Source organism: Diorhabda carinulata, chromosome 3, assembly GCF_026250575.1.
Source record: "Diorhabda carinulata isolate Delta chromosome 3, icDioCari1.1, whole genome shotgun sequence".
Classification (NCBI taxonomy): Eukaryota; Metazoa; Arthropoda; class Insecta; order Coleoptera; family Chrysomelidae; genus Diorhabda; species Diorhabda carinulata.
The window spans coordinates 33,240,444-33,266,244 of NC_079462.1; the positions used below are offsets into that span (position 1 = coordinate 33,240,444).

Genomic DNA, 25,801 nt, shown 5'->3' on the forward strand with positions numbered 1-25,801 from the left:
ATCTACTGCTGCTAAGCTCAGTCCATTACCAATGACCACATTAGAGGTGATAGGACTCCGTCTTGTGGACAGCCATTCACTTTAGTGAATATTTTCGTTTTTATCTGCCGTTACTATCTGAATGAGTGAAGTTCAACATGTTAAATATGTGATTGAGATGATAGATGCATTCAAATAATTTATTTTAACCAGTTTTTATTTATTTTATATATAAAATATTTCACCACCGCTGTCTGTTGTCGCGAATCAAAAAAGGAGCGTATTTTTCAAACTTTTGCGATTTCCTCGAGAATAGTCTCGGTAATTGGTTAGATTTATGCTATGGATACCCCTCCAATGCTCTTTTTAAAAAGTGGCGAATTTCAGAACAAACGAGAAATTGTAGGGACTCTACGGTAGCAAAAGCAATATAGGTCCGCCTTTTATGTGGCATATTCTATTCCATTTACTTTTCATCGGTGTTTTTGTGTTGTCATACGATACATAAAAGTATTTAGTTTCAAGTTATATGATTTAACTTTTCGAAACCGTACTTTTATTTCGGTTAACATTGTCGACGGAAATTTTCTATTTGACAAGCCTCAAATAGAGGAAAAAAGCAACGTAAAAAGGTCGAAATGTAATTCGGAATTTAATAGAAAACTTTTTCTGAATAATATATTGAATTATGATAAAATTTTGATTTTTCAAAATGATTAAATGGAATTATCGTTATTAACCAAAACGAATGAATGAACTACACTGTATTTGAAAAATAGATTGTATATACCACAAATGAATGAACAAAATGGATCTCATAAGGATTTCCAAAATTTTTGTTCTAAATTATTATCGAAATATTTCATTAAAAAATAAAATCTTGAACATGAAAAACAAAATAAGTAATATTATATATCAACACCTTGTAATGATTTTGTATGTACATAGGACAGACATCTCAATATTTAGAAAATAGATTAAAAAACTATCGATATATTCAATTATAGGAATTCTTAAAATGGAATCAAATACATAGGAACGAGAAAGCTGTCAATAATAAAACTAAAAAGCTAAACAATTTGAGTGAAATTTATAGTTTTATTTCAAAAATTTTAATACAACTACGAATAATTTAATTGATGGCTGCTAAATATTTTTGAGATGTGAAATTAATTTTTCTCCATTTTTTTAATTAATTATTATGCAAAGTGTCAATTTCAAGTCTCATTTTGATACTGGAATAGGTCGAAAAGCAATTTTTAACTATTTTTTTGGAACCAAATTTCTATAAAAAATGACCTGAAATCAAGACGATTTATCAAGAAATACATGAAAAAGTTGAAAAGGTATGAAGTTTAAGAAAATTAATACGAATATATACAAGAAAAATGTATGAACTCTTTTATGTGTTTATATGATTTTTGCATATATAATTTTAAAATTTCGACAATTATCAGTAGGAAAAACCCAAGGATATTGATAATTGTTCGAAAAAATTCTATAACAGCTTTCGAAAGCTTGTCGCTTGGTTAGGTGGCCTATAAACAACATGCTTGAAAACGTTGTTATAAAATAAAATGAAAAAACACAGAGCAAAAACAATTTATTTGAAAGTGCAGTTAACCAAAGGACAATTAGAAAAGTTCAGTGAAGATCCAGACGTGTTAGTTTCCATATCTGATGAAGACGTATTTCCAATACGCATGTCATTAATAATTTGATTTATGATATTTGGTATGTTTAATTCTATAATTTCATTAATATCAGTTTTACGACCAAATCGTGGCATTTTGAAATAATAAATAATTGAAACGTGATAAATAAAAACATCCCATGAGATCTGTTTTCAGTATAATGTACTGATTGGTTATCTCCAATCAGATGACTTAAAATTAATTGATTTATTTGGATTTCTACTGAAGTAAGCATTTTTCTAGTAATTATGCGGACTGAAAGGTTTATATATTTACAGATAAATTATGATAAATTGGATAAATGATATCTGTAAAGTAAATAGAAGTAGTCGTTACTTCAAGTCTAGAAATTCTGTAGTAAAGATAATTCTTGATCAATTCGTGTTTGAACTGCATTTCGGAATTGGAGAATAATGAAGGGTCATCACTGTTAACGGTCCGCAACACCATCAAAGTTGTGTATGTATAGGTAGAATTACACATTGTAACAACAGAATATTGGAACCTGTGTCCAGCCACAATTTAATAGGCTTCTGAGCGATAAACTGTAAGATGAATACCATCCCATTATTATTATTATCTAATCGATTTATTTGTACATGTATCTGAATCACTGATCTACAATGTGTCTCCTGTTACGTGAAACGACCCATTATTTTTTGAGATTTAGCCCTGCTTGTCAAAACACTTGTATTTAAAGTATATTAAAAATTAGCTTCCCTAAAGACAAACAGATTTTTCCTGCACATAAATATTCTATTTTTCAAATTTTTACCGCGACTCATCTAATCAATATAAATCTAAATCTCAGTACAAATCTATATGAACACTATCTAAGGTTTCTTGGCCGTATTTGGATATCTGGATCCGTACCAAAATAATAGAAAACGCCTATAAAACTAAAGCAGCGTAACTTCAAAAAAAAAATATCGACATGACATTTTCTCTGTATAACTGTCACTACATTCATTTTTACCCGAAAAAAAACTTTCACTGTTTCACCTCTCTGCGAAATTCACCACTAGTCTAGACTTCGGAGACTTCGACTCCCGAACCGTTCGAAAAGCCTCCATTTTATTTCATTGTTTAATCAAATACCAAACTATTGGCGATTTGCAAAATTAGTGTTTACTATACGTGAAAATATTTCATAATTTCTTTTCTGTTTCAGTCAATCTTTGATAGGTTCACGATTATAACAGAGCTACAATTGCCTTACTTCGTCACCTTCTTCAAACATTTTGACGACTTTAACGAATAAATTGTGTTTGCTTTATAAATTCTCAGATAATGTGTTTTATTTATGTTTATGCTTTCACTTCTGAGTAGAACCTATTTATTTTTAAGCAATTAAATTAGCTGCATTAGTTTAATCATGAGCTTCTCAAAATAAATGCTTTCCGTCGTTAGGAATATCTTGATCAAACACCAAGCAGTACTTTTGTTCTTTGCAGTATTTGATTACCTTTTACTGAACAAAATTTAACTCTTCTACCAGAGTCGGTTCACTGAGAATATACTATGATCAAATATACGTATTGAGAAATATCAATCATGTCGATTCAATAATTAGAAACTGTGGAATAATGCATAATTTGAATCACAACATCAAAACTATTTTTCATCATTAACATTTCTCAGTGTAGATCGTCTTCACGTATAAAATCAATGGTGCGAAATATGGATACGGTGGGTGGAAACGCAAAAAAAATATCAAGATTGGACGCAGCAACTGGTGGTGTTTGGCATGTGCCGTCGTCAGCATATCCACGAGGACGCCCAACTTGTTGATGTGGCGGACCAGACGGCGACGTCTGAGACGGCCTCGCAGTAAGGTGCCTGTTGCTCTTACGAACGAGAATTTCAAATTGCCGATTACAGAATTTACCCAAGACATTGATAAAACTTGTTGCCGATATTATTTTATTATATTTGTTAGGTTCTGCTAAAATTTAATTCATGTATTTAAAATTCATATTATTTATCAATTGTAGCTAATTTGATAGTTTGAAACGATTCCGTATGCCAAGAAAAAATAGCGGAATTACATAAATCACTGCTTTTCCGGAGAATTTCATTCTTAGCGACTTACACTCGCTCCTAGATGTAAAAGAGAAATTCAGGAAGTTAAGGGACGTGCTTACCAAACAATCCTGACAGGTCAATACCACCTTAAGACGTCGGACATGGCAGGTTCTACTAACAAACCTTAGAAACAGCAGAGTATCTACTTTGCAAATGTTCTGCTCATAGCGCTAAAAGGCTCAAGTTCCTTGAAGGATCGGTACTAAAACCTAGGCAAGTGAGACATTAAGAACCCCCAAAAAATAACCTCCTTCGGAAGGAGTCCATGTAGAGACCTGTACAATATGTCTTCTAGGTATAGGTGCTGGGTGGTTATAAAGCCAAAACGACTCCACAAAACGAAAGAACAATGACATGATTGGCAAAATGTTTCAAATAGAGTCCATAGAGACTGCAGAGGATATATTTTGCAAAAACCAAAATTATAATTATTAGAAATCATTATTTTACGAGGATGGATCAAATAGAAACCGCAAACCTGAAATTTTTCACAATTTCCCTATATAGTATCCGCCTCTCAGGAAGCTTTCGAATGCCTTTCGTAAAAATCTCTCGTCTTATCACGTAACCATTCTCGCATCTCGAATCGCAGTAGACCAAGTGCCTCTTTCAATGGACCAAATAAATAAAAGTCGCATGGCGATAAATCGGAACTAGTGGGTGTTCCAGTGTTTCTCAACCCAATTTGTTCAAGATTTACAAAGTAAGCTGGATATGGCGTAGTCGTTTCGTTCTGTAGACAGGTTTCAGCATGTTTTTTAAGAGGTTACTATAATACAGCGCGCGCAGTGAGAAAATCAACCGCCTTTCATGTCCCAATGGTACACAACAACTTTCTCACTGACACTGTATATAGTGGTGTACCCAAGTCTCATTTGTGGTGGATATTCAATTCAATAAATTTTCTTCTTTCTCTTCACTACCGCTGCAGGAGCTTTCGTGTGAATTTCTGCTCAAAATTCAGAAGTCTTGGCACCCATCTGGCTTAAATTATGCGGTTCATGAATTATTTGCTCAACACCACCTTCGATGTTGCCCAATTCTTCAGCCAGTACTGCGTTGTCCTTATGTTCTCTAAGCTTCGTAACAGACCAGTCTAGACAACTCTAAATTTATCCCGCGTTTTTTCAAAAACTTCGGTTTATATTTGAACTATAATTTAGTCTCTTATCCAGTATATGAAAACGAATATTCAAAAGAACATAAATATATTGAAGATAAACATTTAGATCATGTCCCTATTCATTCTGGACTATCACAATAAGGGAATGGGTTAAGAAAAATTAATTAACATTATTTTTTTCTTTCAAGTTTGAAAATACTACGACCCTTCATTATTATCATTGTTATAAAACAAAACAATTATATATTTAGAGATATTATTAAACAAACAGCATCGGGGTTGTCTTCTCCCTTTCCGTATTTCACTTTCTAGAAATATATATAATTACGCAAAATCAAAACATTTCAAATATTAGGAATGGTTTTAATGAAAATCGTGCTTAGTATTTTAGTTTGATTTACGAAAAATTAATTTTGTTTTCTCTCTTTATATATCTAACGTGAAATATCAATGATAAAATAATAACACTAATGGAAAAGAGAAAGCTAGAGGAAACTAAGTGCAACTCAATTTGGAAAATTGAAAAGGAAAATTAGACAAAAGTTTAATCACGCTAAACATAAATGACTGACCTAACAATGTGAAGCCGCAGATCAAACGAGACTCTTCCATTATGATTTAAAACTGACACAAGAAAAAAGAAGAAAATTCGGTTTAACGCCCAGTTCGGCACAATAAATAGACTCAAGGTACATGAGAAAATAAACATCGAAACGTATAAATTAATTGTACAGAATTTTCGATACCTACAACTGAAATTGTATAAAATTATTTTGTTTTACAGAATAACAGCGAATACCACAACTAATACTAAACATACTGTTAACAACTTTAACAAAAACAAGAAGAAAAAATAGAAAATTGGTAAATTATGTATCAGTACTGCCACCTCTAATTCTTATGCATTCTTGAATTTTAATTCCTTCCAATCAAATCCAAATGTATTGTGATTTGTGAAATACACTATGATTTATCTCAACTACCTTTTCTGATGGTCTTGCGGCTTTTCAATAGGATATATGTACGGTAAACATAAAGGCTAGTTCTTAATTGTTATACATAGAGCGACCATGAATTCTTAGCCTAATAAAGAAAAATATGAAAAAAAATCTTGCATATTCCCTATTTTGTATACCCCGATGCTAAATCAGATATGTTAGCTTCGAAAATCTAAATTCTAAATCCATAAAGAATTACCTAGTAGAGAATAAATAGCAAACGAAAATCTGTTCATTAAATTCTGTTAATATCGAATAATACCCATTGAAAAAGCTCATTCATCATTGTTTTCATTATAATCTTCTGCCGAAAAGCTTAGAACAAAATATTTCTGTTTTGGATTTGTTTCTCTTGTCTGATGGTTTGCGGGTTCAACCGACGAAATTTAACTTTGCTTTTAATAATATTAAAACCGGACGTTTTCTCCTCGTACATTTTTTACAAATAAACTTTAACGTTTCCCCCTTTCATTGTCTTCTACTTCTGCACTGCCAGATATGAATTGATAATCCCTTGTTTTTGGAAAAATTCGAGAATTTGATACGGCGAGAGACAATTTTTTGAGTGAAAATGGGTAAGTTTATGGTTTGATAAAAAAAGGTTATTTTTCAATTTTTTTACATTCATCAAAATAGTTTTTTTCTAGAGTAATCCAATAGGCTTCAGTTCAGCTGACTACCAAGTGCATGTTTTGTGATCAGCGAATAGCTACTAATCACTGGAAACCAGATTTGGTCTAAACGGTGGATGAGGAAGAAATTCAAAATGTAATTCGTGCAATTTATAACTATCGTTACCATGGACTTATCAATCGGTGCATTGTCTTGGTAAAACAGTGATTTTCTCTTCGACATATGAGGTTCTTTTTCCTTGATTTTTGCAGTCAAACGAACTGAAAACTATATGTAGTATTCTCTATTGATAGTCTCTTCTTTCGACGCTTCGGACGTGGTTTGCCGACTACAGTCCACTCAGATGACGATCGTTTTGTAAATACACTGCCTTCTGATCTCAGCCATCTCACTAAATTTCAATTTACGATTAGATATAACCAATTTGTGCACTTTTTCATGTTTTCTGGAGTAACCACTTCAATTTGACGTCCAGAACGTTCACCATCATCGGTGTCTGTACGTTTAAATTCAGCAAACCAATAACAGACGGTTCTTTTCGATAGAACAGAGTCCGGATAGCACTTTTGAAGTCATTGCTGAGCTTGTGAAAATAACAAAAATAGTTTCACTTAAATGGCTGCCAATTATAGCTCATTGTTATATCCGTGATGAAATATTTTTCTAAATTTGATCATTTGAAACTATCAATATTACATTTAGATTTACTATCAAGACCACGAACGATGAAATACATTTGTCGTATTCTGTCGACGGCTTTTGAAGTGGCTCGATTTTCCAATTTATCTATTGAGGGATTTGTGGGACGCGCTGTGTAGCATTTTGATACCGCAACTGATGGATGAGCTCATCGCTCTTGCTGTTTGACATGTCATTTTTGAAAATGATCGCATATAAGAGCTAATTAATCAACGAGAACTACGAGCTGTTGGAAGGATCATTTAGTTCGTTTTATCTCGTATGCATGGTTTTTAAATTCACTTTATTTTTTTTTCTATACTTATACGAGGGATTGGCGGTATGTATTGGTTGAAAAAAAATTCGTAAATGAATTCCCAACTAATCTAATCCAAGAGTCGAATCAAGTTTTTGGAATTAACCATAAATATATCTATTTGTAGACAAGTGAAGTTTCAACTGGATTTCTATAAAGAAAAATCTTCTGGTTTTTCTCTGATAAGTTAACTTTTATTTTTTTTTTTGTTATTTGAAAATATATATTCTGGAATCATAAATGTCGGGAAATATCAGAAAAAACTAAAAAATCAGACTATAAATTATTAACGACTTTTTAATTATGGACGAAATGCGTAAGGCAAAGGAGAGCTCCTTCATAGGACCTTTCATAGGTTTCCCCTAGTAAATCCTTTTACACCAAAGTAATTCGAGTGATGCCTGCCGTTTGGACATGCCTGTGGATATTGAACTTGAACTTATGTAGGTTTTAGTGTTCGGGAAAGACTTGTCTTGGTAGCTAATTCCACAGGCTTGTTCTTCTCTAAAAAAAAATGAGTCCCGATGAATTTAAATTCGGGGAGTCTGTAGGCGAAAACGGTATTCATGAGTCACGTCTGCCTGTCGAGTAGGTCTTGGAAAAACTGGTATAGGGATTATGTTTGGACAGCTCGGAAGATCATTGGCCGTGGTAGTATCGGTAAAACAGAGTCTGGATCGCCTATAAGTCGAACTGGTCTGTTCTGCATTGTGTCGAGCATATTCAGGGTATTCTTGGGAACCGAGCGCTAAATGTGCGAGCATATTCCAAAGTTCGACGAGTCTGAACCTGAAGCTGTTGCTTTTTGGTCTTAAAGAGGACTCCAAATTTTATGAAGCTGCCTTGGCTAAATCGACTATGCCAGCGTATATTGCAAACTCAACAAGCGAATTTGTGATGATGATGATATTTTATGTCCAGAAAGGACCAAATCCTAAGCTGCAGTCCAGCCTTCTTCAATCAATCAGATTGCTTCCATCCCATTCCAGAATGTTTTCAAGATCGATATTGATGGTTGTTATCTGTTGCTACCTACGGATTAGGGTGTCAGCCGAGTTTATTGGTGCGGTTGATTTGAACGACGACACTAGTGCTATCATCGGCGAAGTTACAGAACGGGTTTGCAGTTTTGTCAAGTAGATCATTTATATAGAGGAGAAAGAGAGTTGGTGACAAAGTGTATCCCTGGAAAATACCAGCGTTGACCTATAACCTTTCTGTGGTGTATCCATCTAGAGCGACCTGGATGGATCGGTCTTTAAGAAAGCTATTAAACCAGTCGATAAGTGAAAACGACAAAACGTACGATCTTAATTTACACAAAGATCAATAGATCAAAGTGTTGGTGAAGTCGGGTTAAGGCCTTTTCTCCCTAGTTCGTCCAATTCTGAAGTATCCCTATAGGATTTGATGTATTGAGTTAATTCCAGAACTACTAGCGTTTCATTGCTGCTAATGTGCCTTATAAAATATTGTAGATGCAAAATATTTTTAACAAGAAATAGAAATATTTCAGCTACCTCATAAATCAAAGTTTTCCATTACAATTATCTTAAATAATTAGAATGAAGTTTCTCGTATTTCAGAAACAAATATTTAATTAAAAAAAAGGAAAAAAATATCCAATATAATAGCAATTCCAGTCAACTTGTTATCGAGTGGTGCAGTGGGTGAAAGAGCCCGGTCCGTTAAATATGATGCGGCGCCAACGATGTCAATAGTATGCCACTATGGCGGAGGCGTCAAAGACTTCGGAAGTGATAAGAGACGATGGCAAATTTGCATAGTTAAACATAGTAATTTTTCAGTCGCCAGCACGTGGACGGAAAATATGATCTACACTGAAAAAAGTAACATACAGTTGTAATTTTGAATAATCAAATTTCAGCTCTATAAATTATTATTTTTATTTTAGATTTTTTTACAGAGAAAATTCCATAAAGATAAAGGTTTGGCTTCGAAAGTATTATAGTGACTTTTTCAAGGAAATCAAACAATCAAAAAGCTACTTATTCCAACTACTGATTGGAGCTATAAAGTAAGGAAAAATAAAGAAAATTCTTACGCCAATGATGGAATAAACTCAATAATAGATCACTGGTTGTTGCATTTATACTTCGGAATAGATCGTTCATCGACTATTCGAAAACGGAAAAAATTAATAGTCTTTTCCTATTCGTAAAACTATACGTAGAAGAAAAAAATTTTTCTCCACCAGGACAATGCACCGTGTTAATGAAAAGAAAGTAAATTTCAGAGAACTACAAAATCCTTCCGCGTCCACGATATTATCTAGATCTCAAATCTGGTAATTTCAGGATGTTTCCAAACTTGAAAAAAGTTCTTTAAAAAAAGTGAGGAAGTCATCGCTGAAACACAAACCGTTCTACTTGAATGGAACAAAAAAAACCGTTGAATTGATTGTATTAGTCACTACTTGAAAAAATAAAACTAAATTTGACCAAAATACGAGGGTTGTCCATAAAATAAAGTTCCCAAGGAGCTGTGGATGCCAGGAACGGGATTTGGTGAGATTAAAAAATGGATTCTTACGCTAGGTGCCAATTACTCTATGGGATTCGTTTTTAGTGTGCAATATAAGGAAATAGACATAGACCAACCACACACAATACATTAAAATTAAGAATGTCGAAAACAAAAATAATGATAGTAGGTAAAAAAAAGAGTTTCGATTATTTAGGGGTGGACATACATACAAAACGAAGGAAATCAAGAAGAAGAGGTAAATTAAAGAACCAGCGCGGCAATCAAACTTTAGTACCTATATGTTAAATGGAACAGAACTCTTTTAAACGGCTGTAATTCGCTATTATTTTATTAAAAACCTTGTATTTTTGGCTAAATCTTTGTCGCTTGTATATTTACGCACCGGGTTCTAAAACAACGAAGTGGTGGTTACAATCTTTGTGTTAATTTTGCCATGAATGAAATCAAAGACGAACCTTGTGGAGACGTTACTCAAAAATGGGCCCCTTAAAACTGGAAACCCGCATCATCGGTAAGTCGTATTCTTATTTATGATTTCTCGAATCCTCATTTACACGCATTGATTCTATCTAGTTTATTAGCTAAAGCTATATTTGGACAGTCCATTTTTTCTCTTCTGAGACGCATTAAATTTATTCGAAAACAAAAATAATGATAGTAGGTAAAAAGAAGAGGAAATCCAGTTGGAATCAGTGAAGAGTTTCGAATATTTAGGAGTGGACATACATACAAAACGAAGGAAATCAAGAAGAAGAGGTGAATCAAAGAACAGCGCGGCAATCAAACTTTAGTACCTATATGTTAAACAGAAATTGATGGTAGGGAAAGAAATAAACAAAGACAAGTCGTTATAAATGGTAGTGAGAGGCAGGAGCTTACAAACTTACAAAAACTGTGAAGAAAAATTAAAGCAGAAGAAATGAAGTACTTACATAATCGGAGGTGACACCAGAAAAGAGCGAATAAGAAACTAAACGATAAGAGAAGACTTGAATGTAGAAACTGTGATTTAAAATCAACAACGTACGTGGTTTGGATATTATTGCAGCAATAGAGCGATAAAAAAGATTTGGTAAGATATGGAAAAGAGGAAACGAGGACACTCAAAGAAATGTTAGGGCAAAATTTCCAAATTTGAGCAAGAAGGATATGAAAAAAGTTAAAAAATGAAGTTGTTTGCGTCTTTACGTCTTCAATGTCTAATCTGACAATGTCAAAAGACTTGTTGATGACCAAAAAGAAAATTTTTATTTATTGGAGCGAATATCATTGATAAATTAGTTATTAGAATGAAACAAATATCTATCATTCTTGTATTCGATGTCTCGAAAAAATTCTTCTGCATAAATAATATCCTACGTCTTTGCAGTAGAAATCGCCTAATGTTTTAATTAAAATGATATTTTGTAAACCTGTCATACAACAAGGAAATGTCTCTGGAGACGACAGAAATAATAACAACCGACGCAATCGCGTCTATATCTCACTGCCCCATAAAATCTGCCCATGAATTTTCCATTATTGGAAGTGATCGCTACCGCCCGCCTTTACTCCTATAGCTTGTCATCGATTCATCAAAAACCCATTCCGTCGCAATAAAACGCAAGCAAAACCATCCGGCCGAATTAACGGCACGGATTTGACGGTGCGCGAATATCGCAAACAGACATTGTCGCTGATGTACATGGAAAAGATAGATATATACGAAAATGAAGAAGCTTCACTTCAGATATACCCCAAAATATCAGTTTACACGTACTCAAAGTAATTAATTAAGAAAACCTCCGTGGAGGTTAGATGTAGATAAAGATTTGTGGACGGAAATACTAACTATGATAATAATCTACACACAAAATGAACAAAACAAATGAAAAGCCAACTAATTTTTGAATGCTTATCAGTTTTGTATGGTCTTTAAACGATATTGTCTACATCTTCTTAGCCATAACAAATAATTTCCTTCCTTTAGTTTTTGTAAAATGTAAAAATCATCAACAAGCATGTACGAATTAAATTCCTTAACCCTTTTTCCACCGAAGACTGATTTCGCTTAAAAATTATGGTAAAGATTGAGGCTTCTAATAATCGTGCTGGTTCTTGATGAACTCCCCATCCACTAGTGTTTATTCATTGAACGATTTTACTAAAAGACACTACAATTGAGAATTCGAAAGCAATTCAATTATTCCTGTGTATTCTTTGAAAGTTGATAGAAAGACATCATTCACGTATATAGGATGATAAGACGACAAAAAGGAGCATGCGCAAGTGAGACGTACGTGAACAGATTGCTCCAAGGGGGTGAGATATATGGATTGTTGCATACACAATAGGTTCAGTTCTCAGTTACTAGTGGTGCTACTTAAGTTTTGAAGCATGGCAACACTGATGTGAATATGTCAAATCGAACATTACCATCATAAAGATTTGCCTTTTTAATGGTTCCATTAGAGTAACGTAGAACAGTCACTTCTGAATGTCATACCAGCATTTGTTTGCCAGAAATCTTCGAAAAAATCAGGGAAACCAATCGCAGAAGACGAATCATTCTTCACCACGACAATGCGAGCTCTCACACATCAATTCAAACAAAAGTTTTTGAACAGTTAAAACATCGAATTGATGAGGCATCCACCGCATCAAACGACTTAAGTACTGAGTAAAAGAAAAATCTTGATTATGAATAATCAAATTTTTAATCATTTTATCACATTTTACCATGGATTCTTTCGGTACTTTTGTCAGTTTTAAGTTTACACATACCATATATACATAAACTTTATCGATATTTATTTTGATATTTAGTTGCTTACATATTAATATTTCGAGAGTGATTACATGTTTTGCGTTATAATTAGTAAGTTAGATATCTAATCGAAATAATTCTTCAAGATCATACTGGTAGCAGTTGTAGAATCGAACTAAATTGATGCACCTGCAGCGTGATCTGTTTACTCATGAGAAAGCTGCTGCAATGAATGAAACTGCGAAGCACTTGCACATGGCGTCGCAGTTTGAGGCTGTCTTGATATTAAATGTAGCGTAGTCGCCGATAATATAGATTTCGATTGTAAATTGTCTTCAGTTCGGGTCTCAAACCCGGCCGAGGTTTGTTAAACTACTCTGATGAGACGTAATAGCGTCGAAACTAGTCAGTGGTTACAAGCCCCTCCTTGTAACCGCGAGCCATTGGGGATGTTAATATCGACAAAAATTGACGTCGACCACGCTCTTCAGAGGAGATGTAATTCATTATTCGTCAGGGTATTAGCTCCTTTGGAGAACGGCAGAATATATTTTCTAGATATTAAATTTCGGAATTATTTCATGGAATAGTAGGAATATATATTTCTTAGACCTTTATATATGTTTATGTTTCGTAATATTCTCTTCTGTTTTAAAATTCGTTTTTTTTTTAAATTTTTGGAAGACAAAAATTGACGTTTCGACTTCTTTTAGTCTTTATCAAAATATTTTTATTTGATTTTCTTATGCAGATAGACAAGATGTTGATATATATCGAACAAATATTTCGTTTTTGCCCACTCTTTACCCAATTGACTTTGTGACATATTTTTGCAGACAGCCAATTTAGAAAATAAAAAGGTTTTATTTAAAATTTCATTCTTCGAATATTATTCATCCTATATAATAGATTATTCTTTAAATTATAAAAAAAATCGCCTTCTTCCATCTTACCGTTCATTGGGCTAATAATGAATTTATGCATTACGCAAAATGTCTCCAAAGACTAATAACCAAAAAAAAGGAGACACAGACCAGCGAGTGGCAATTTTTCGCTCAGTCAATATTAGTGAACGATAATTACTCTTGATTTAGATGAATCGTTGTGCTTCTGTTTGGACTTCGTGAAAAGACACCAAACTTGAATGCACAAGTAGCACTGTCCCGTATTTTATTAATGACTTATCCGAACTAAGACAACAACAGCCAGTAGATTAATATTTTTGATCATTAGTTTGGTTTATTTGTAATTCAATTTAATTATTTATACGAAATGTCTTTCAATGAATAGTATATAGAACAGATTTCCCAAATTAATAACAAACGATGTGAAGTGAAGTAAAATATGCTACTCCTTTTTTTTTTGGAGATTTGTTTTCTACATCATCATATCCACAATTCACGCAAAATGTTCAAATTTCGCAAAAAAACTTAGTTCATCTTATTTTTAATTAGTACATACTTTTTTATCTTCTGATTACCATTTTTTGGCGATTGGTGCAAAGAATAAAATCGAAATTTAATATTGAACTATTTGTTTTTCGATTTTTCTCCCATATTAAATTCTTTGGAGCGTTTGAAAATATTTCTATCCAAAAAGTTTCTTTGATTCCAAAGATGCTTCTGCCTTCTTTCGATTATTTCTTCAAAAGCTTTAGAGGTACACATAACAGAGGAATATTCCTCTATAATTATTGCAGTAATTGCTGCTTCCCTCTTTGTACACCGGTACTATCAGACCCATTTTCCAATCTTCTATCCATAATCTTGAAAATTTCTAACAGTACTAAGGTCGCTTATTCCCATGTTCCTTAAATTCTCGGCTGTGATTTTATTTTCTCCTCTTCCTCTTCTTACTTATTTTCGAGTTTTTCCATCTTTCTCTTCTCTTTTCTATTCAGTTTCGTCGTGTATTTGGCTTGATTTGTCTTAGTAGCGATAATAATCTCGATGTACGAGAAGTATGGAAAAAAGCACCCCCCTCTTTTTTTAAACATTTTTAACTTTTTATTTTCTTAATTGATACCATCCTTGTATAACGGCTTCGCTGCTTTTATACCTACATTTCGTCGAAACTGTTTCAAGCAGTAACTGTATAGTGGATAAGATTGTCGAAGTGCTTAATTTCCAACACGAAGGTCGGAGGTTCGAATCCTCTGTCGAATTAAATTTTTATCATACAAACCATTTGCTCTAAGTCCAAAGGAAAGTTACAAACCAGCTCACAACACCACATACAGGAGAAGGTAATATAATCGTATTAAAGTTTAACGTAGTTTAACAAACATTTTCATTTGAAATTATGAAGGTGGATGTAGGATCAGCCTATAAACAATCCCCTTCAAAAATAAGTTGAAATTTTAGAAGAAAAAAAAAGGGATGCAGGAACGAATTTTCCTTTTCCTGGTTGTGCAGAGCATTTTAAAGAAAATAATATTAAAGAGCTTCGGTAGCAATAGATTTTGTGTGGAATCCGAAAAAAAAAGGATATTTCTGTATATGGTTTCTTTTATCCTTTCCAAGAAAAGTGATCCCTATTGTGTATTTTCGAGCTAGTAGTATTTAAAGATCATATTTCATTGTAACAACACTATGAACGCGGACTTTGTTCATTTATTTTTCATTTTTTTTGTACTTACCGACAAGGGCTAAGATAACTGTCAACAAAGGGGCAGCGGGAAAAGTCACGGTAACGTTAAACTCCAACATTTGCAGGAGGTCGACTGAAACAAATAAAAAGAAATGATATTAGCAAATAACTCACAATTCATGAATGTTTAATCTAGACGAAATTGTTTGTACATGTACCAAATTAACTTCATGCCTGAGTAACAGAAGTAAAAAATTAATAGCTCATATATTTTGGAGACCTACTCTTCTACGAGGTGTGGCTATTAAGTAACGAGATTAGCGCTGCTACAGAAGAAGTACGCGTGCGCCAAAAGTTAACTACTGTCAGCTGCAGCATCTAAACAACAAGAAGCTCGCAAAAATATTTGTATTGATACTTTGGATGCGATTGAAAATTAGTCAAACTTATTAGAAAAGGTTATAACACGTGTCGAATCAAATCTGCATTGAAAGGAATAATTTGAGTCTTTTGAAGATGTGAAAAAAAGTGGCCGGTGTCCTGAAGGATCTGACAAAAAAGACTTCCTGTACTTTTTCAAACCTCGATAGGTTCTTGTTTCACCACAAGTCACTTCTCAAGTACTGCATATAAAAGTGTACCAGCTCCATACGTGATTAGTACCATCATCTCCAAAGAGTAACTTTTAAGAATTTATAATACTTTTAAGGGCTACATATCCACCATTTTGTTGATCCCATATTTACATAAGATTGAAAAATACATTAGTTTCAATACACATAATAAAAACTGTTTTGATCGTTGGGAAAATATGGAGAATCATCTTTTTAAAATGGTCACATGAAAACGATTGATTTTAACCCTCTAATATACTAGAGCCGTTTTTTTTCCAGCCTCCGATCGCTGCGTGCAGACGCTACGCGGGCAGAAGAAAGCGGGCATGCGACTGCGAAGCTCTCATACTACATACTCCACCAATATTGACATTCATGCGTCAGTCGGCGTGTTGCTACATTCACGTAAACATGTCCGCCATTATTGATGCTCCTGCCAAGTGTGAATTGCGAAATGTGATTCGTTTTCTACAGGCTTAAAGCCTATAGTTCTTTATATGGGAAAAACTTCATGAGTGATGGTGTTGTACGTGAATGGTGTCGAAAGTTCGAAGATGGCCGTAACGATGTACATGATGAAGGGAACCAAGGACGCAAATTTGTTGTTTCAGATGACTTGATTCAACGAGTTGACAGAATGGTTAAAGAAAACCGCAGATCCTCCATTACAGCTTTGACTACGGAATTTCCAGAATATTGAAGGTCGGTTTGGTACTTTATTGTTACTTAACGGTTAGGTTTCATTGACGACGAATTTCTTTGAAGAGGGTATTGAAATGCTTGTCCACAGATATGACAAATGTCTCAATCTCTTTTATATGATTTTGTCTTTTATTTATAGCCTATCGGAGGTTGAAAAAAAAACGGCCCTTATAATTCGAGAAGATTATTTGATCTTATTATCAAAGTGATAGTATCAGAAAAATTGGAATTTCCACCAAATATGAACCAAACTTTCAAGCAACCGAGATCTGGCTATTAAATAACGAGACTGGTTACGAAAAAGGGTTTTATTATAAAAATTATTCTACATTCGAATGCTCCCCTTCAATATACTTCTCTTCCCTCGCCACACACCTTTCCAAACGTTGTTTCTATTGATGGAAGTCTTCTTTGGTGAGTGCCTTTAGGAGCTCTGCCGTTTTTTGCTTTACCGCTTCCATCGACTCAAATCGGGTCCCTTTCAAAGCAGATTTTATCTTCGGAAACAAAAAAAGTCGCACGGAGCCAAATCTGGTGAGTACGGCGAGTGTTCGAGCTCTGGAGTGAGCTTACTGGCCAAATACTGCTTCACAGAGAATGCGTTATGGACAGGTGAGTTGTCCTGGCGCAAAATCCACGAGTTGTTCTTCCACAACTTGACAAATAGTAAATCTGGTTGACAGTCTGACCCTCTGGAACCCATTCAGTCATCACGATACCGTTAATGTCGAAAAAAAAACGATCAGCATTGTCTTCAATTTTGTTTTGCTCTCTCGACCATCACTAAAGAGCTTACACCACTCAAAAACACGCGCACGGGGTAGAGAATTTTCCCCATAGGTCTCTTGAAACAATTTATAACATTCAGTCGGACTTTTTTTCTTTCTTCTTCTTCTTCTTTTTTTTTCTTTTGGTGTTTTAGATTTTAATTTAGTGAAATACTTGGATAATGTATTATGTCCTCTATGACTTATTGTTGGGAAAGTCCTTGTACATATGTTAAGGAAAAATGTTTTATGTTTTGATGTTTCGTTTCTGTTTTGTTTTTAAATTGATTGTAGTATCTGTTTATCCTTTTAGAGACTTAAAGAAAAGTCCAAACGTCAAAATTTCTTTCTTTTAAAAACTATCAAAAAAAACTAATTTTAAAACAGAAGAGACCTAAAATCAAGAACATTTATTAGATCTATTTATATATTTTATATATATATATACGTTTAGTGATCCGTTTATTTACTTATAGCTTTCAGCTAAATATAGAAACGTTGGGTACGTACGTACGGTATATTCTTTGAGGATCTTTGAAATACCCACTCCATGGTAACTATTGATACAAAACATCACAAAGAAATACCGAAAATACAGATAAGAAGTAAGTGCGAATATATTCCGACAAAGTATCAATAGAAAAATTTGAGGCCAGTTTATTTACGAGACTCAATTTGCGTCGATAACATAAAGAGATATTTTATAAAACGTCACGTTTCAACTTTTTTATTTCATTTTATTTGTGTTTAATGGTTTCATCGGATACATCGAATCGAATACTTCCATACAAATTTATAAATGAACTCGAATGAAAACGTTTCTTGATGTAATAATAATAATAATACAAAATTTGAATCACTCCACTATAGTTTATTCATTATTTCCCAGAATTATTAGAATCATATAGATTTGATAGAATTAAACAAAATGTATTCTCAGAAAATACATAAATATTTTTTGAATCATTACAACCAATTGTTAAATTTAATCATATTTAGTTACGTATTAGTTGGAATTTCACTCTACAACCTAAATAATTGAACAAAAACGCGTCCTTGAAATTACCATTACGTTATGATGTATCGGTTTCCTACAAAAGTAAAAAGACCCTAGACACATAATATAAATTCCAATTAAATGGTATTAAATTCTCTACCGCAATAAAAATCGGTGCAAAAAAAATAATGATTGAGACGAAAGCGGATGTCTAGTAGTCTATTGAAAGCGTATCGGGGATCTTATCCTGACAACAATAAAATCAAACAGAGAAATGTGAAACGTCACACTATTCTCAATAAAAATTCTGAAGACGATCAGAAAAATTAAACTGAATTTAATTGAGAAACAACTATATTGGAAGAAAAGTCAATTGAACAACAAGAAATGCAAAACTAATCGATTGTAACGTGAATTTAGATCATTCGTTTCATACTAGAGTTAAAATTATTGGGAAAAAACTGATACGGGGAATGTAACATATTTAGTTGCAGATCAGTTACTCCTGAGAAAACCCCCTAAGCAAATCCACAAGTAATTGATTGCTTATGTTTTAGAAGAACTCAAAATATATCTTCCAGGCAGAAATGTCGTTTCTGCTTCTGCTAAATACAAAAAAGGAACCCAATCTGTGTCAGACAATCAAGGAATTTTCAATCCTTGGTCGACCATCAATAACATTTGCAGCAGATTGAAAACAGAATATTCGTATATAATAGAATAATCTGTTCGAATAGAATAAAGTCTGATTAAATAAAAATAAAGTTTGATTTTCTACTACTCTGTATAAATCAATCGAGGCATTCAACGCAAAAAATTGTCGAGAAAACATAACAAATCTGTTTTATTTTTTCATTTATTCTGTTTCCAACAGCACAGAGATACGTTCAAAGTAAAAGAATAAACGGATGACCGGAGATCAGTATCAAACTTCTTCTTTTCGTCAAAATATGATGTATATGAATATATGGCTAAAGTTAATACCGTGAACGGCATCGGTGCGACCTAAGCTGAACACGGATGTAAAGACAATTCTCCTGAGAACGTCCAGTATGCGCCCCTTGGCTATGCCTTGTCCGCAGACCGGCAAACAACTGCTCATGTTGACCGAACTGGTGCGGTCGCGGAGGCTTTGCATAAGAAAAATCCCGATCCGCTATATCCGTTTCCTTTACTTCAGCCCTACGTCCATCCTTCGTACAGGGTGGACAAATAATTTCCCAACAGAATTAGATGATTTAACAAAATTTTCATATAGATCAATTAATGTCATCAATTAAATAAATATAAGGTCATAATTCAACTGTTTGGCAACAACAGGTACATAGTTGAAAGGTTTCCAAGAATTAGCGTTTGTGAAAGTGATTTTCTCAATCCTCTACATTTTATGTGAACACGTAACCTTTTAATAGAGTATATTACGAGGTTCTTGTTTGATTTATGAGATTATGGTTTGATACTAGCTGATAAAGTATTGGAGCCCAGGCACAAAACCATTAGGAGCCCCCAGACTTGAACGACGGGGCTTACCTTGGACCAACGCTGGGAAACCCGGCCTTGGGAAACCAATAATGGCCCAATCCTAGTTGAAGTACGAGTAACTTAGCCCCGGCCATTCTATAGTCAGCCAAGCCTGGCTGAACTCTATGTAACCTCGCCTCGGCCATCCCATCCCATCACAAGTAACCAGCCTGGCCTACGGTTGCAGACCAGTCTTGGGATTATTTAGTCAACCAAGCCTGTTCCAGGCTTGCAAACCATGGACATTGTTATCATTTCAGATTCCCTTCAAGTCTGGTCGAATAACGGCTTCCAAGCATAGGGTCAGAGGTGTAGATACTTGGCCCAAATCTGGACCTATAGTGGGTCCATCCTATATGGGAAATAATACATCTATATTATAATAGTTCTTAAATACTCAATGTGGCTCAAAAAAAGTATACGTATTTCGTTCACCAGTCTGCACCAGTGGTTAAAATCAATCTTGCTCAAATCTCCACCTCCAACAGAAATAGATCTTTATATCGACGAAGAAATAACAGATTTATCTAGAAACAATTGGTTTCAAGTCAGAAAGATCAAGAAGATTAAGAGATGGAAGAAGAGAAATATAAGAAATTAAATGAGGAAATTTTACGGTCTAATGAATAATAAATTAAAATAGACGATAGATTAGGTCTAATTCGGTGACTACTTCATAGGCAGCACAGAAATCTCCGCATTTTACTAAACAATTAGGATAAAGAAAACGAAACATTTCCGAAAAGTATCTGTAATGATTGATTATTTAAATAATAAAGGCGAGTCACCCGGTCCATCGTAGGTATATTCTGGGAATTCTATGTGTAGTATAGCCCCTGTTTTTCTGAGTCGATGTACCCGAAGGCGATGTTTTCATTGCTTCACTTGTAAATCTCCACAAAGACGAAAATCGAAATGTAGCTATTCGGTTCCGAGGTGGTATACCAGGGTAGCGTTTTATATTTTTGACTGTTACTGATATTTAGGGTGTAAACATAACCTCAACCACAACGATTTGTCATTTGATTGCGAATAGCTAAGACCGTCAAAAATCTTTCAGGAAACATGGATAAATCATTATGTAACATATTGTGCATTCAAATTTGCTATCTGGATTATGTATCTACGGATATGGGTCTTTCAAGACTGCAATACAACTAAAATTGTTCACGGAAGACGTAAAACGAAGCAAATCATGGATTGTTTATTTGGTATTAAAGTTCATAAGGCAACAGGTGCGTTAGAACAAAAGAAACTAATCGATGACAAAAAGTACAAAGCCATTTGTTTGACAGATGTTTGTACGAGAAAAAAATTGGAAAATTTCATAAAAGAAGTAAACAATTCTCACGGCGCTGATCGAATAATTTAAATTTTAACCAAAAAAAAAACAAAACACATGGGCAGCTATTTTCAACACCAAGACAAGGCGTTCTTCCTCAATTTCCTCAATAAAATAATAATCCTTCGACCCCCGATTCGCCAATACCTGACCCAGGGAATTCCAAGTCCTAACAGTATGCTATTAACTTAATCCTCTCCGATATTCCTTGTATCATTTTCAGGAAAAACCAATATATTCACTTCCCTCTACCTTCCTCACTGTATCACGACACCCCCTTCTATCCCTTACTTACACAAACCCAGACGAGACGTATTGGATTGAAGTGTTAAGGTCACTTTTCCTCGACTGCCTAATCGACGTGAGCAAAGGTACGCTGCTCCTAGGAATTAGGGATGCGCAGCTAAGTTTAATTTTACGTTTTGTATATATGTTTTTTTTTTTTTGGTATAAGTACATATCAAACTTTGATTATTGTGCTACCTCTTCGTCATCTTCGAGTCTAGCCCCCATATATTGCCCAAGCTAATAGTGTTTAAGTTTACATTCCTGTTTGAGTTCTATCCACTTGAGCCAGCCGTGGACCATTTTATGGGTTTTTTGTCCATTCTAGTATGGTGTTTTAAACCCATTCACTTATACAGTTTAGTTTTGCGGTGAATTTCGTCTCAAATCTGTTTTTGTTCAACCAACATTCGAAACAGTGGAATTAAGTTTGTGCGAAGTCGGTGCCAAAAAATCTGACTCCTGACCAAAAGCTCTTGTGTCAACGGGTCTGCTCAGATTTTCTTGATAGGTTAGAAAAAGATCTGCTTTGAAAGGGACTCGATTTGAGTCGATGCGGTAAAGTAAAAAACGGCAGAGCTCCTAAAGGCCCTCACCAAAGAAGACTTCCAGCACTGCTTCGATCAATGGAAAAAACGTATGGAAAGGTGTGTGGCTAGGAGAGGGGGAGCATTCGAATGTGGAATAATTTTTATAATAAAACCCTTTTTCGTACATTGAAAGTTCGATCTCCAGAAACCAATACCAGATTGTAGATTTTTGGTGACTTTAAACTGATTCATTTCATCATTATACATACGTAGAGACAACTTCTTGAACTTGAATAAAAGTGCAGTAGGGTACCTGTTACAGAAATCTGTGGATGATTATAAAATAGAAAAAAAATTATCGAACGTGGCTTGTAATTATGAATTAATTTAACGGATCTGCTGTTGAAAGTATTCAAGTTGCGGGCATCACAAGTTCCAATTATTTTCCAATCTATTACATCCTTCATAATATATCCCGCCTTACTCTCTCTTAAATCTTTTATGAAACTCTTAATCTTCAGCATAGTCAGCTAGAGTTTTATTTTTTACTCGTCAGCGGGAACCCGATTTTTCATTAATAAGTAGTAGCGTAATCAGTGGTGGATATGAAAAATCCAAAATATTAAAACGATTTCAAAAAATTTAGATTTCAATTAGAAATATCGTGATAGGTTAGAAAAGATTGAAGATATCTTTCCAGCCGGTCTGAATCTATCTCTGTCTCCAAAATACGTAGGCTCTTCCTAAAGGACGCTACTTTACTCGGGTTTTTACCCCAATTTCTAAAGGGTTAACACTACTCCTTAGATGTAGAGACATTCGCTATCTCTATTACTTTCTCGTAGAAACAACAGTTGTCGCTTTCCATAATCGTCTTAAATGGTATTTGACAGGGCCGTGATCTTTGTCGTAATGTCGATCTTTTCTATTGTCTTAGACCTGAAGCATTTCTACAGTAAGGCTCCATCTGATTCTTCAGCCATCCATTCAGTTAGTTGTTGATGTCATACTTAATGAGCCATAGTAAGAATCTGATCCAAATTAACGTTTTATGAGACGACAACAAAAAAAATTATCAAAGCTAGAAACTTCGATAGATGTAGATAATAAAACTGTACATAATAGAATGTAAGGACTAGGGACAATTATAGAAAAGAATTAGCGAATGTTAATTTCGTGGAATAGTTCGCTGGAGAATGGTTTTTGACAATAATTTACTTTTTATCATGACGTCCAAATATGGAGTAACATGAATTAATTCTACAAAACATCCAAATCTAAAAGGAATAGAAAAACTACTAGAGTTAAGCTAAACAAAGATAAGAATTTGAAAATTGTAGCTAAGTTTTGGGGAATGAACTAAAGGCAGATGGCACCACTTGTCTTGTATGTTCAAATACTACAAGAAGTTTAATTTTTTGTCTCGATCAAGTACTTAGAGCGTGGACCAACCACCAACGCCTAGTTATTTAACAATGTTATCCTCCTGCCTGACTATAGCAAGCCCCATATTACTATAGCAGCACAGGGGTGATTCAAGTGGAGAACCTGGAGTTCCCCACATACATCCAGCCCTTATTTGGCATCTAGAATCTATTTCTTGTTTTAGAGGTATGTGAAAAAATTCGTCAAGACCCGATTTCGATGAAGATGCATTGAAAAACTCTTGATAAATGGTTGAATATGCTAGAAATTCCCTTTAACAATTCTTATATTCATAATAAGTAGATATTTTTTTGCCGTATTAATCTTTAATATTGTTTTTAGCATGTAATTAATAGAGTAAGTAAATTTAGTTACATAAAAATGATGAATAATGATTAAAACTTTCCCTTCTTTCTGAAACGAATATTAAGACTATTTTACACATTCTAATTGTCCGCGCTATTGCCACATTTCCAAGCTCAAGAGTAGAAATTTGTTACAGGCTGATGTATCCCGTTTTTTAGGAATGAATCAGCGTAGTACCGATTCAAGCAGTACTTCGACACGATATTTCCGAAAATTTCATTTTAGTACGTTTATTTTTTAACAGTTCGTATAAAATACCGATCCAAAATAACAGTATGCAAATATCGTTGTGAAATGTGATTAATTAAAAAGTCCTTAGAATACCGTTGAAGCAAAGCACCAATTTCCATTTTTCAATAGTTATCGCTCGGCGTTACGCTCCGAAGAAAATTTAATAAAAAAGATTAATTTTTTTCAATATATATATAAATAGTATTTCCGCCCCCATCCCGCCACTGATAACAATCGCGCTTCCAGCATACTTTCGGTAATGATAAAACTTTCCAAGTTACACGGCAACTGCGAGGAAATTAATGAAGAGAAAAACTTTAAAAGTATCAACATCGCCATACGGAGAAAGCTTAATAGCATGAAAGGGGGATTACGCGATTTTTATAAAAGAATTATATTTCAACATACCAGAATTAAAGTACAATGAAATTATTTAACTATGTTTTAATTTAGATCCGGCTATCCTCCACGGGGAACCACTGCTCTGAAGCAAATTCCTTCACCTCATCCTCTATTCTTTTTTTTGTTAAATCAATATCAATATAGTTGCACAAAACTCGGTATTTAATACGAAGGGGCAATAATTTTTAAACTCTGTTTAAATAATAAGAAATTGGAAAATCTATTACATAAATATTCAAAAATAATTTCCATTATAGTTGACTCGTACATACTTACAAACTTTTTGTAAGATATACCATCAGCGGTAGCTTTTCGATTGTTGATTTATCGACGTAGACACGATAACTAAAAAAATAATCCAATAGGTTTGAATCATAAGATATTGGTGGCCAATTTATTGGACCATTACGTGAAAAGTTTCTTTGAATCAATCAATTGTAGCGCGAACTCTGTGATATGCAGCTCTATTAGAACCACATATCACCAAGATTAATGCCAGCCAATGGGCAACATGCAATATTTCATTGGTAAACGAACCCGAAACAGTTTCAAGTAGAAATGTAAATACCCCAAAAAAACCAGCTTCATAACCTAAACGAGTCAATTTTAGAAATTGTGAGGCATCATCAATAAAACTAAATATGAATTGAATTAGTCATTGCTATGACTCCAGTGATAGTGACAGTGTGAGCAGTTTATTTAAACCTAAAGAGGAAATTGATAGTAGATATAGAATCTGTTTTAATTCGATGTAAACAGCTAAAACAAATCTAAGGTTTGTTCTTGGTAGTTGCACTGGAACTGTACTGAGCTGGACCAGTGCAGGCCAGTTCCTGAGTATATAGAGTTAGTTCGATCGGATACAAAGAACGATATAGTGCAGAAAACAATGAAGCATTTGTTGACCAATCATAGTACTTTTTGATATTTTACATTCGTCCGATGACGAAGATGTAGTGCCATCGATTGCAGATTACACTTATTGCACTATCTTGCACTGCCCTGTCTGAACTGACTCTAGACCCAGTGCAAGCAGTACAGTGAACTGGATGAACTAGTTTTCTTGCACTGCTACTAAGAACAGCGACACTAGCGCTGGTTCTGCTACAAAGAACGCTTTAGTGTACACTCCCGACCTAGTTCTGCCAGTGAAGCTAGCAAGAACAAACCTCTATGTACGGTTTTTGGGGTTGTTCGGCCGTCGTCGGTTGTATTGTTACGTTTCGTTAGCAGTCGAACCGATCGAAGTTTCTGAAGATGCTTTCCTCTA

At 34.2% G+C, this 25,801-nt stretch overlaps 1 protein-coding gene across 1 annotated transcript in view; it reads right to left on the minus strand.

Annotated features, from left to right (window-relative positions):
• The window catches only part of LOC130891795 (membralin), a 116,227-nt gene that overhangs the window by 64,582 nt on the left and 25,844 nt on the right, over nucleotides 1–25,801 (minus strand). The window contains exon 7 of the mRNA XM_057796760.1: nucleotides 15,399–15,482. Within this exon, the coding sequence (XP_057652743.1) occupies nucleotides 15,399–15,482 (84 nt within the window). The remainder of the gene's footprint in view (nucleotides 1–15,398; nucleotides 15,483–25,801) is intronic.